Source organism: Thunnus thynnus, chromosome 23, assembly GCF_963924715.1.
Source record: "Thunnus thynnus chromosome 23, fThuThy2.1, whole genome shotgun sequence".
Taxonomy (NCBI): Eukaryota; Metazoa; Chordata; class Actinopteri; order Scombriformes; family Scombridae; genus Thunnus; species Thunnus thynnus.
Genome location: NC_089539.1, coordinates 13,603,569 through 13,614,380, shown reverse-complemented (window position 1 = coordinate 13,614,380; position 10,812 = coordinate 13,603,569). Strand labels below are relative to the sequence as shown.

Below are 10,812 nucleotides of genomic sequence, written 5' to 3'. Positions count from 1 at the left end.
GACTGCCTCACCGGATTTTTGGTTTTCACTGCCATTGTACTTCATCATCTGTGGACACACAAGGGTTCTGGCAGGGAACTTGTCTTGTAAGTTAACAACCCTCTGCCGATTTGGGAGATGTTATAAGTTAGGGTAGTGTAGAAGAATGGAGTAAGTCCTTTTGTTTTGTAGTGAGAAAAGCAGCTGAAAAGTCCATTCCAATCAAGGGCAATAGGAAATAGAGGGAAATATTGCCATGGTGGATTAAGGCTTGTAATGGTGTAGGTTTTGTGGCACTATAGGTACAGAAACAACTGCTAAGCAAGTTTGGAGTATGATTCATCAAATTGCTTGGATTAGCAGTGGTCTGCCTATCCCTGTTTTGATGGAAGGAAATAAAGAAGTCGTAAGCAACAAGGAGAAGTCAACCTATTAGGACTTTTCAGAGAGTAAACATCACTAGTAAGAAAAAGAAAAGAAAAATGCTTGAGCATGAAGGCCATAAACTTGAAATAAATACTGTTAATAGTGATTTCAATCAGGACAGACAAGTGAATGAAGCAAAAATAATTGTTTATGTACAGATGATATTGATGATTAGTCTTATCAAAAGTCTTTGGCGCTTAGACTCTACAAAAATCCCCCCATGAAGTCCAGACACTGGTGGTGGTGGCGGCTGATGACTTCTGAGACTGATAAGGCTAGTGAGGTTGATTAACTGACAAACTGATGAATCTGCGAAGTATGTGGTGATGGGGAGGTGGTGGGGTGCACATAACAGCAGCATGAAAGCACTAAGGCAGAGAGGGAGACAAACATTTAAAAAGACAGCCGCAAGATGATAGGCTGACAATGAAGGTGTGTCACCGTGCTATTGGTTAGATGTGACCAGCTGACATGAACACCTAAATTTTCAATTGATGCCAGGGGCAATGACAGCAAGGAAATTATGAGTGAGCATGCGTGAGGGATGGGAATGACAGATCGTAAATAAAACTACAGACCTGAGCATGCAAAAGATAGTCTTCCTGACTTAACTTTCGCTAAAGCTTCATAAGGTTCCAAATCTACACTGGCTAAATTGGATGTTGTTGAGACCTGGGCTCTGAGGCTGTGCACTGAGGCACAGCCTCAGAGCCCAGCCTGAGGGCAATCCCGATCCCAGTGCTGCTGGTGGAAATGGGGGAGGCTCCACTGAGGCTGTGATGTACAAAATTAGTGCTAAATTATTGAGTGAAATTAAAAGGCTTTAGAACAGCCGTTCCATCACTCTCTCTGCTAGCGGAGTGCTGGGAGTTTGAAAAGGGTGGTAGTAGGATCAATTGGGGTAGCTATATAAATTCTGTAAGGAAATACTCAGAGGAATTTTAACACATCTGGGAAGCAACAAGTCAAACTACAGATACAGCTAAGGAGCAAAATGTTTTTATATACACAGTAACTTGTAATATTGTGAGGACAATGCCTGACAACGGACCCTGGCACCCCTTGAGGTGCACAGGCTGTAGTCTCAGGGGACCACATGTTGTCTTATAATCTTAGCCTTTGTAATCATTGTTCCAATCGAATTGGTTCTTGGAACAAAAAAGAGTGTCTATGCCAGTACAACCACTCTGCCCCAGTTTCAACCTAGATGACACCCCAAACCTATTGTTGATGAGAAACCAGTGGTATGACACCTGTGATAGAACTGACTGTAACTTGGCTATCAACCCCACAGTTTACCCCAGCCAGCCAAATAAGGTACATTGGACATGTATTAACGTCAAACACCATCAGGTTACCATGTGTGGAATAGATTACTGCACTGTGTTAATTACTGAGCAAAACACAGACAGCAACCTAAAACAATCTGGTGCCACAAAGACAGAAAACTATGTGCCGTGTAGACGTCAACTGGCTACTCGGGCACCAGTCACAAATTTTTAATAATTTGACAAAGTCCACAACCAGCACAAGCGAGTAAGGCATTGTGAAATTGACAGGGATAACCTAGCAATCACTACGATGCAAGAGTGGGCTGCTGTCCACAACATTACTGATTGTTGGATCTGCCAACATTTAGCTGTATCATCATCTTAAATACCCACAATAATGCTGATACTGATACCCCAGCTCAGTTTTTTGGTTTGGCAGCTTATAAAAACTTCTGCATTCTTTACCCTGTTGGTAGTGCATCCCACCACACAGCAGCTTTTAGGCATTTTTCTGTTGTTTGCTAGCAGACAGAAGTGACAAGGAGGCACCTTCACGAAATACAAGTTAAAGGAGAGCAACGAATTGTTTTCCCCTCCAGGCTGGACAGGACTTAATTGCACTCTGTACTGTGACAACATTCGAGGGGTCTGTGTCGTGTAGTAAAACGGGTGTGTTGTGTAGGTTATCATGACTGCAGATAGACCCTTCTTATAGGCCCTTCTTGCTTGGTCACTACCATGACTACCATGGATGTACTATAAGAGCTGGATACCGGACCAAAAATGGCACCCATTCAGTCCATGGAGTATTGCTCAGCTGGCGCATATGCCAAAAAAAGATTCTAGCCCCCAGGTTTGCTTCCGTGTTGTGTGGTCCACTGAATATGTGCAATATAAAACCTCCATGGATCAAAAATTCATAAAAGAAGAGTCATAATTGACCTTGTTTGCAGTTGGAGGTGTCCTGTCAACAGTTTTAAATAAGTCTCTTTTAAAATGGTGGTCTATGAGGAAAATGCTTTTTGGGCTGCAGGGGTATTTTTCGCTGCAATATCATGAATGACCACTGGGAAAAATTGGCTGCAAGGCTGAGCGGTGAACCCTATCCAGCTCTTACAATACATCCATGTATACTACACGATCTGAATCAACCGTGGATGTAAGTTGTGCATGCATGTGGTTTGTACCATTTGGACAAATGACATACACCCTCCCGACTCAATCAGCACATGGCCCCATAACTTTTGATGAAACATGGCTGCTCTTCTCTCCCGCTGGACTGAAGGGTTGTTAAAATAGGGTAAATACATCTTAACATATTATACTTCCAAAAATATAAGTAACATTATTTTCATTAATTGAAATTAAACATAACTATCACAATCAAATCATTGGTCGACTCAAATCGTTCAGCGACACAACCATCTCCCGCGCATAGCAAACGCGCCGACTGCGCACACTCCGATCCACACCATTCCAGACGGTGGCGATAATGCGCCATGACCTTTGTTTGCCAACCGCCATAAACCTCAAGAAGAAGAAGAAGAAGAGGCAGACGAAGAAGAAGAAGAAGAAGAAGCCTACGCTCACTCAACAAAACAAAATGTATGCTAGTTTTGAAGAGAGGTTGTGCGAGGAGATCCGCCGTTACCCGCATTTATATAACTCGTCTTTGAAGGAATACAAAGACAGCCAACTGTTATTGAACTCATGGCGGGAAATCGCGCAAACGCTTGGGAGAGATGAGACTGCCTGTCGTCAAAAGTGGAAATATCTGCGAGACAGATATGTAAGGGCCAAGAGAAAGCTGAAAGGCAGGAATGGCAGGGTTGCCTACCCACCTCCCATTATTACTAAGTTAGACTGGCTCGCTGACTTCATCAAGCATCGTGCCACGGACCCGAACTTTCCAGGAGAGGTAATGTGAACTATTAAATCCTCAATCAATACAAGCTAGCTACTATTTAGCAAGGTAGTTACAGGCCATGGTGTGGCTAACAACATAGCTACAGTCTCTTGTTTTGAGTGAGGCTGGAGAGTGTGCACATATCATGGGTATGGCATGAAATAATCCTGTATTTTTGAGTTGCTGCTGCATATGTGTTATCAATGCTGAGTAATTGTTCTTCACATAATTAAAATATGTTACTGTTATGTGTTGCAGTGCGAAGGATCTAGTGAACCTATGGTGTTGCAGTTGGAGTGCATTGCTGCTGGTCCTCCTGCTGAACAAGTCCCTCTGTGTTCAGCAAGGAACCTTTCCCTGCCTGTTCTGGGAGAACCATTGCTGCCCTCGGCATCCCAAGAAACTGCACCATCTTCTCTCTACCTGCATCTGTCATCAGATTCTCATCTTCCTCTGTCATCCCTGCGCCTCCTGGTTCCCCCACTAAGGTTGATGTCAGCCTGTATGTGGCAGGTGGCCCTGGAGCGAAACGTGGAACAATATGGAAAACTAGCTGAATTCATCACGTTGGTGACAGAGATGGTCCCCGAGCTCATGAACTACAAGCAGAGGACTCAGCTGATCCTGGGACTAAGGTCTCGGGTGAGTGAAGTGGATGTGGAAATTAGACGTTTTTATGATTAACCAAGTACATATGTTGATTTTCATTTATTTTATCAGTGGTGAAAACTGAGTTGAAAATGAGCCCGGAGCTAATATAATTGTGACATAAGCCTACACAGCTTTCTGCCTGCTCACTGCCATTTTTTAATTTTTCATGTTCTTCATGCGTCAAGGTCTGAAGAATGGACAGTACTGAAGCCTGGTCCACAAATGCAAATATCAGAACCACAGTTTTATTCTGTTTTTTGTTTTTTTTGTCTGATTTCTTTTTGAGAAACTTTTTTAAGTATGTGTTTTCATGAGGGGAAAGCCCGTAGGGGAGATTGGTTGGGGTTTTGTTTTGCTATCTTGTGTTCTTCTGGTCTTATGCTGCTCTTATCAAGTCAATTGTTCTATTCTGCACTGTCTCCCCATCAATAAAATTGCTGATATAAAAAAGAGCCAACAAGCAAAAACTGAATGTGTATTTATGACTTGACATGAACTAAAGGATTCTTTCCAAGATATTCAGTGATATCCATGAAGTGCTACATGTAGCTAATACTGAAAGATGCATTGCCTGTTCATTCAGTATTTTAATGAACTGCATGTAGGACATTGCACATATGTTACCTGAGTCTGTCACCACTGAACATAGGTTTAAATGCAAATTTTGTGTTTTTCAGGTCATCTTGGAATTTCTAAAGAAGGTGGATCCCATTGACTGTAATGCTATCCAGGAACAGCTCAACATTTTCCAAAACGGCACAACAAACTGCAAGGTGGAAGAGGTGAGAAATCCTTGTGTCTGACGTAAGGACACACTGCCATGAATGTGACAAAGGTCATCAATCTTTTATGATTACTTAACAATCTCTAGACTAAAGCTTTAGCTTTGCAGCTGGCAGACAAATAAAGATAATTTATATGCCATTCCTCTTGTGAGTGTTGGATACAATAGGCCAGCCTCCCAATATGGCAGTGTAGTCTATTGGCATTTTATAAATGAATCGATTTGATAGGAGAAACACTTGAATGGAAAACTGATCATATATTTATGAAAATGAACCTCTTCTGGGCTTCATAGCAGGATGAAGATGGAGAGGTGGAGATATCAAAGTCAGCATTTGTGGAGCTGGTTCAAACGTTACTCCGTGACAAATATGAAAAGGATAAATTTCTCAAGGTGAGTTCTGCTTCAGTTATTACCCGTGTCATTCTTCATTCTGTACATTAACTTACTGTTCATCTACTGCATATATTTGTACGGTATATGTATGTTCTCTGATTTATTAATGCTATTTTTTTCTTGTTCAAGGATGTGTTCCCAGACCTGTATGGACCTCGTTTCGATACAGTGTTGCAGATCCTCTTGTGGGAGTTCCTCTACCGACTAGAAGAATTCCTCTCAATACCAAGTTTTTCAAAGGTAGGAAGCAGTCACCATCGAATTATGTTTCTTCATCTTGGTAGATAACCAGTCACAGGTCCTGTACGATGTATAAAAAAAAAAAAAGGTTTTTATTGTGCTTCTGGATTCAACCTGTACCAGGAGACAGCTCTGCAGGTGCTAAAACATCACAGCAGGACACCAGTAACCACTACTTCCTAAAGAAATGATGGAAAAAAAATAGTGAAAATCACAGTGAAAGTGGTGGTTGGCTCTGGGTGTAAAATATTTGGTTAACTTCCCATCAAGTCTTGGACATTGCTGTTTATTATCGGTACTCCTGTGTCCACACAATTATGAATACAGACCCACATGGTCAGGAGTAATCTTCAAATAGGTGCTGAACATTTTAAAATTGAAAATTCATAGGAACCTTTGTATTGAACATCTCTCCACTCTTTTCCACTTTTCCAGGTGTCCTCCATGTTTGACCTGTCTTCCTTTGACTTCCATTTTGAGCAGTTTGTCTCTGATCATGAGGATCTGAAGAAGATTCTGCAGCATCAGAAACAGCGACAAAAGTTGACTAAAAGTAAAAGCCTGTTTACATTTGGCATTTTGTAAAAGACTATAGTAATAATGCACTAATCAGCCCACTTTTACTGATTCCCTACTTCTGATCTAATCTGTCACAAAAATGATGAGATTTGATTTGTTTGTTTCCATTACTGTCAATCAATATCACTCTTAACATGGAATTCTGCCTCTCACATGAAGGTTTTCTGTTTCAGGTGAGTTCTCCTTCATGTCGGACACTATTTTATCCACACTTGCATCTAAGCAGACATCAGTGGCATCAGAAGATCACATTGATAGTATAATAAGTGGGAAAGGTGGCGACAGCAGTGATGAAGAGACTGACGACAGTTCCAGTGAAGTTAATCCATACCCACGGCCGCAGGGCTGCGGACTATCACCACTCACTTCTTCTCCTTGTTCTGAAGAAGGTGGTGCAGCAAGTGACAATGGTGAGCATCTCTGATATCTCTTATACTAATGTCGTTATTGTTGCTTCTTTCTGTTGGTGATTTTCATTTAATCATTTTCACAATGGTGAATAAACTCTATTCACTGTTCTATGGGTCATTTAAGTCTCTTGTTTCCTGTTGGCAGAAACAGTTGGGGAAGCCTCCTTCCAGCAACCCAGATGCTCAAAAAGGTCAATGAAAGGAGCAAAGGAACATCTGGAACTGAGTAGAAACAAGGAGCCATCAGAAGAGAGCACGATCAAGTCCTCAACAGAAGGCAGATCTGATGTCTCCCCTCCGTTCAGGGAGGACGCCATAAGAGCCAATAAAAACACCTGCCTGGAGTGTGGCAAGACTTTTGCATCTCGTTCCAAATTAAAAAAACATTGTTCCGTTCACTCTTCGGAGCGACCTTTCAAGTGCACTCAGTGCGAAAAGACATATAAAAGTCCTAAAGATCTGAATCAGCATTTCCTTATTCACTCTAACTCTGGAGGGCTGTCCTTCGCTTGCAGCCTTTGTGAGAAGAAATTTAGGTTTCACTCTTCGCTTACAGTTCATCTGCGACGTCACAATGGAGAAAGGCCATTTCCGTGCTCGTACTGCAACAAGAGGTTCCTGACAAAATCAGTTTTGAAGTCCCACATGCGCATTCACACTGGTGAACGCCCGTATGCCTGTACTTTTTGCGACAAGAAATTCACACAGCCGTATCCGCGCACTGTTCATCTCAGGATGCATATGAAAGAGAAGCCGTATTTGTGCAGCACCTGTGGTATGTCTTTCTGTAGCTCCGGTGCCCTGCTGGTGCATTCACGAACTCACACGGGGGAGCGGCCTCATCAGTGTGAATCCTGCGGAAAAAGTTTCGTCTCAGCTGCACAGCTGATAGTACATCGTAGGTACCACACAGGAGAGAGGCCATATCCTTGCTCACAATGTGACAAATCCTTTCACTGTAGTTCAGGACTGAAGAAACACATGAGGACGCACACGGGAGAGAAACCTCACCAGTGTTCAACGTGTCACAAGACGTTTTCACAAAAATCTAACATGAAGATACACCTCAAAGTCCACAGGACTGTCTAGCATACTGTTGTGGAGGTTTTTAGCGACAGGTTGTTTTCACGTGCACTTTATCTTAAGTAATAGATGACAATAGTGCATTTTTATATCAGTAAATTACTAACAACATGTATGTATCAATGTGTATGTAAATACAGACTTGGAATACTGAAATATTACACGTTGTAGTGAATGTAAACACACCTCATGTTTTGTGGGGACTATATTATTAAAGAGCATAAGGTTTTGTGTTATACCCTTGTACCTTATCGGACAAAGCGCTTTACAATTTTTGCCTCTCATTTACCCATGCATACACACACACACACTGATGGTGGCAGAGCTTCCATGCAAGGTGCTGGCCTGACCATCGGGAGCAACATGGGGTTCAGTGTCTTGCTCAAGGACACTTTGACACATGGACAGGAAAAGCCGGGGGAATTGAACCAGCCACCCCTAATGGGTTGACTAGAGATTTTAAATGCTGCTTTATTTTATCTCTTAAGATACTCAATTATAGATATTTCAGAATTATGGTAATAAACTTTGGGGTTTTCACGATACACTGTCCCATCTTCTTGATGGAGAGTGGGGTTCTGGCAGGGAACTTGTCTTGCAAGTTCATCAAGGTGCTAAAAGAGTCTACAAGCAAACACATCCTCATAGAAACATTTGTCTTATGTCCACTGGACAGCATTAACACTTCAAATCACCTTGTTGACTTCCAACTTATTAGCAGCAAGTTCAAGCTTATGATTCATCGGATGACTACAGATTTGTTTTTAGTTTTGAAATAATGGCAACAAAGAATTTGCACTTAATACGTCTTTGTCATTATTCCAGTTGGGGCTGCAACTAACGATTAATCTGTCGATTAATTTCTTGATTAGTTATTTGTTCAGAAAATGGTGAAAAATGTCTTGCTGTTTCCTAGAGCCCAGTGTAAATAGGGGACTTAAGAAACCAGAAAATATTTACATTTGAGAAGCTGCAATCAAAGAATTTGGAAACTTTCCTCTTAAAAAATGACTCAAAACGATTAATCAATTAGTAAACTAATCATTGCAGTTCTAATTCTGGTTCTTCATTCTCAGTATGTTATAGTTGGGTCACCTGTAAGCACAACACACTGTTATAAGCAAGATGTTACATAAAATACATCATATGAGACAAAGAACAAGGGAGTAAATTTCAAATAATCTGCTTTTTGCTTCGAGTAGAAAGTAAAGACAGATGTCAACATTTTGATGTGAGCTTTTTGAGCTGAGGTTTTATTTTGAAAACTGTTTGGATGTACAGCTGCGTTGCTCCAGCAACCACAAATTTTGAGTCTTCAGAATAAAAGTATAATTGGAATATTATGTTTTAATTGTCTTTACATACTATATAATCTGGTATGCACTCATTAAAAGAAAGCACAGATTACCAATAGGTAAAGGGATATTGTATAAACTAGGAGGAGAATTTAGACATGTGAATCATGCTTTTTTTCTCTCTTTTTTAAAAATAATTCAAAGTCCTGCTCCACTCAAATGTGTTTTTCTTCTTGTTCCTTCAGATGGATATTTGAGCTTCACTGGGCAGAATGATATATGTGCAGAGTTTGACAATAGAAGGCTGTTTACACATTTATCTGTTGAAAGTTTCTCTGTGCTCACTGAAAATCAGATTTTAAGGGGCAGGCCTATGAACAGGATTTATGACATCACAACTAGTTTGAGAGCCAGTACTGGTCCAGTATTCAATTAACACAAGTGTGATGTGGAAGCTTGAAGCCTCCAGTGCACAAACACAGAGAATTTAATATTATTCAGCATATCGGTTACATAAGAATTACAGGGTTCCTATGTGTGTGTGTGTACACCTTTTTTTTTTAGTGTATCTGTTGTGTTAATTCTGAAAAACCCAATAAATATATTTCTAAAAAATATAGATTTGCTGGAATTTTTAATGAGGGAGGAGTAGACGTCATTTTAAGGATTTTAAAGTGGCAATCAAACTTTCTTTTGCGTGGAAAAAATATATCAGACACACACTATTGATCATAGCAGAGTATTTTATAAGTCTTAATAAATGACTGGAGAGGATCTTGATTTTGAATGATTTGAACCGGATGTTGCAATGTTGTATTTTTTTTTTTTTATCACACAAGCATTCTTCTAAGACCCGCCCCTCCTCTGCCTCTGATTGGCTCTGACTCTGATATTCTTACCCTAACACTAACCAATCACACTCCTCATGCCTAAACCTAACCAATCTAACCAAAGAAGGCAACGAGTATTAGCTAATCAGAGGCAGAGTAGGGCGGGTCTTCGTGGAAAGCGGGTGAAAAAAAAAAGGATGGAGAGAAAGCTTATCGGTTCAAGCAAAGCTACACTTTTCCCAAACAGTGCATACATTTGCAAAACATAAAGCATGACTTGATCATGTATATATAGTCTTTCAAAATAAAATTAGAGATTAATCCCGCTACATATAGCCAAATATAGCCTCAGTAGCTAAAGCATAGCCAGCTAGCATACGCGCTCTTAAAATGGCTAGATGTCGAGGTCTGTGTTTTCTCTTATATGCTTCTAGTCATGAGGTGTATAAATATATATTTCATGTGCTGGTATATGTGCACTGTGACACACTGTCAGTCAGGAAATGGTTAACTGTGTAGTCAGTTAATGGTCGATAGGATTTGCATGATAGCATTTTATATACATAGAGTGTCTTCTAGGCTCAAACAAACTTGTTGCTAGATGTGGCAATATGAACATATGTAAGTTATGTAAAGCTAAAGCTAAATCAATTGTCTAATTGAGTATCGATGTGTAATAACCCTGGAACCCTAAAATGCTCACTGTACCCACAAATTATACATATTTATTTAGTTTAAAAGACAAAATGAGCAATACATTTCCCTAATTGTATATTTGAACAGGCTGTATATACTATACAGAACCACCTTCTATATGTATATAAATTAACGTCTTTTTAAAACAAACAAACAACCATTTAATATTAATATCAGCATTTCTTGCACTCGTCACTTTTTTGCACTATTTGTATCCTGTTTACTGTCCACAGCTGTATATCGTCATTCCGTATGTATATTTCTGA

General features: G+C 40.3%; 1 protein-coding gene across 2 annotated transcripts; it reads left to right on the top strand.

Moving 5' to 3' along the window:
* The first annotated feature begins 3,153 nt into the window (after positions 1–3,153).
* LOC137175529 (zinc finger protein 345-like) lies at positions 3,154–7,996 on the top strand. Of its 2 annotated transcripts, none has more exons than XM_067581220.1 (8): positions 3,154–3,594; positions 3,841–4,224; positions 4,911–5,015; positions 5,315–5,410; positions 5,543–5,653; positions 6,089–6,206; positions 6,406–6,642; positions 6,788–7,996. In XM_067581220.1, the coding sequence occupies exons 1-8, from the start codon at positions 3,169–3,171 to the stop codon at positions 7,729–7,731; spliced, it is 2,421 nt and encodes an 806-aa protein (XP_067437321.1). In that variant the 5' UTR covers positions 3,154–3,168; the 3' UTR covers positions 7,732–7,996. The 2 variants fall into 2 exon arrangements, with proteins under 2 accessions (XP_067437321.1, XP_067437320.1); XM_067581219.1 differs by having other exon boundaries at positions 5,312–5,410.
* Positions 7,997–10,812: the final 2,816 nt, after the last annotated feature.